Raw genomic sequence first — 1,392 nt, forward strand, 5'->3', positions numbered from 1 at the left:
CAGGAGGCTCCGAATCCATGGCCAGGGGTTTTTCTGGAAGTCGGGGATGGGAAAGGGAAGGGAGAGCCTTCCTGGAGTGCCGAGATTCCCAGGGAAGGGCCTGGAGGCCGGAATTCCTTCCCGCAGAGGAGTCGGGCTGGGGCTGGATCCAATGGCAGGCTGGGAGAGGCGGGAATGGAGGGATTTCCCTGGGAAAGGGGAGCTCGGGCTGGGATCTTGGGAAGGGATTCCCGGCTGCGCTGGAATTCCCAGGGAATGCCCGGATCCCTGGCAGTGTCCAGGGAAAGGCTGGAGCAGCCTGGAATAGCGGGAATGTGTCCCTGCCTGGAAAATCAGGAATCTCCATCCGGAGAATATTAGGAACCTCAGGAATATTCCTATCCCAAATCTTCTGCCACCGGATTATTCCCGCTAACAGCATTCCCTGGATAACTGAAATCCGGGATAATTGCTCATCTCAGCCATGGATGGAAATTCCAGTCGGGACACGAGCTTGGGACGTGGAATTAGGAATTTTTCCATGGAAATTTGGTCTCCTGGCCCAGCCCCCTGCAGCATTCCCGGTTTTCTCCAGCTTGGGAATTCCTCCCTTCCCTTCGCAGCATTTCCATGGAGATGCCAGAATGGGAAGGGTTCGGACAAAAGGGGATGGAGGAGGTGGAAAAAGTGGGATCGGGGATGGAGAAGGTGGGATCAGAAATGGAAAAGGTGGGATTGGGGATGGAAAAGGTGGGACTGGGGATGGAAAAGGTGGGATTGGGGATGGAGAAGGAATCAGGGATGGGAAAGGTGGAAACAGGGATGGAGAAGGAATTGGGGATGGAGAAGGGAATCAGGGATGGAGAAGGTGGAAATAGGGATGGAAAAGGTGGGATCAGGGATGGAGAAGGAATCAGGGATGGAAAAGGTGGGATCAGGGATGGAAAATGTGGGATCGGGGATGGAGAAGGAATCGGGGATGGAGAAGGAAGCAGGGATGGAGAAGGGGGGAGCGGGGATGGAGAAGGAAGCAGGGATGGAGAAGGGGGGAGCGGGGATGGAGAAGGAAGCAGGGATGGAGAAGGGGGGAGCGGGGATGGAGAAGGAAGCAGGGATGGAGAAGGGGGGAGCGGGGATGGAGAAGGAAGCAGGGATGGAGAAGGGGGGAGCGGGGATGGAGAAGGAAGCAGGGATGGAGAAGGGGGGAGCGGGGATGGAGAAGGAAGCAGGGATGGAGAAGGGGGGAGCGGGGATGGAGAAGGAAGCAGGGATGGAGAAGGTGGGATCAGGGATGGAGAAGGTGGGACTGGGGATGGAGAAGGCGGAATCAGGGATGGAGAAGGTGGGATTGGGGATGGAGAAGGTGGGATCGGGGATGGAGAAGGTGGGATTGGGGATGGAGAAGGTGGGATC

The 1,392-nt window shown here is 57.1% G+C and overlaps 1 protein-coding gene across 1 annotated transcript in view; it reads left to right on the plus strand.

Annotated features, from left to right (window-relative positions):
* The first annotated feature begins 1,218 nt into the window (after positions 1–1,218).
* The window catches only part of LOC108445886 (heterogeneous nuclear ribonucleoprotein M-like), a 953-nt gene continuing 779 nt past the window's right edge, over positions 1,219–1,392 (plus strand). Inside the window, exon 1 of the mRNA XM_017730877.1 lies at positions 1,219–1,376. Within this exon, the coding sequence (XP_017586366.1) occupies positions 1,232–1,376 (145 nt within the window). The 5' untranslated portion in view covers positions 1,219–1,231. The remainder of the gene's footprint in view (positions 1,377–1,392) is intronic.

Source organism: Corvus brachyrhynchos, unplaced genomic scaffold, assembly GCF_000691975.1.
Source record: "Corvus brachyrhynchos isolate BGI_N302 unplaced genomic scaffold, ASM69197v1 scaffold891, whole genome shotgun sequence".
Classification (NCBI taxonomy): domain Eukaryota; kingdom Metazoa; phylum Chordata; class Aves; order Passeriformes; family Corvidae; genus Corvus; species Corvus brachyrhynchos.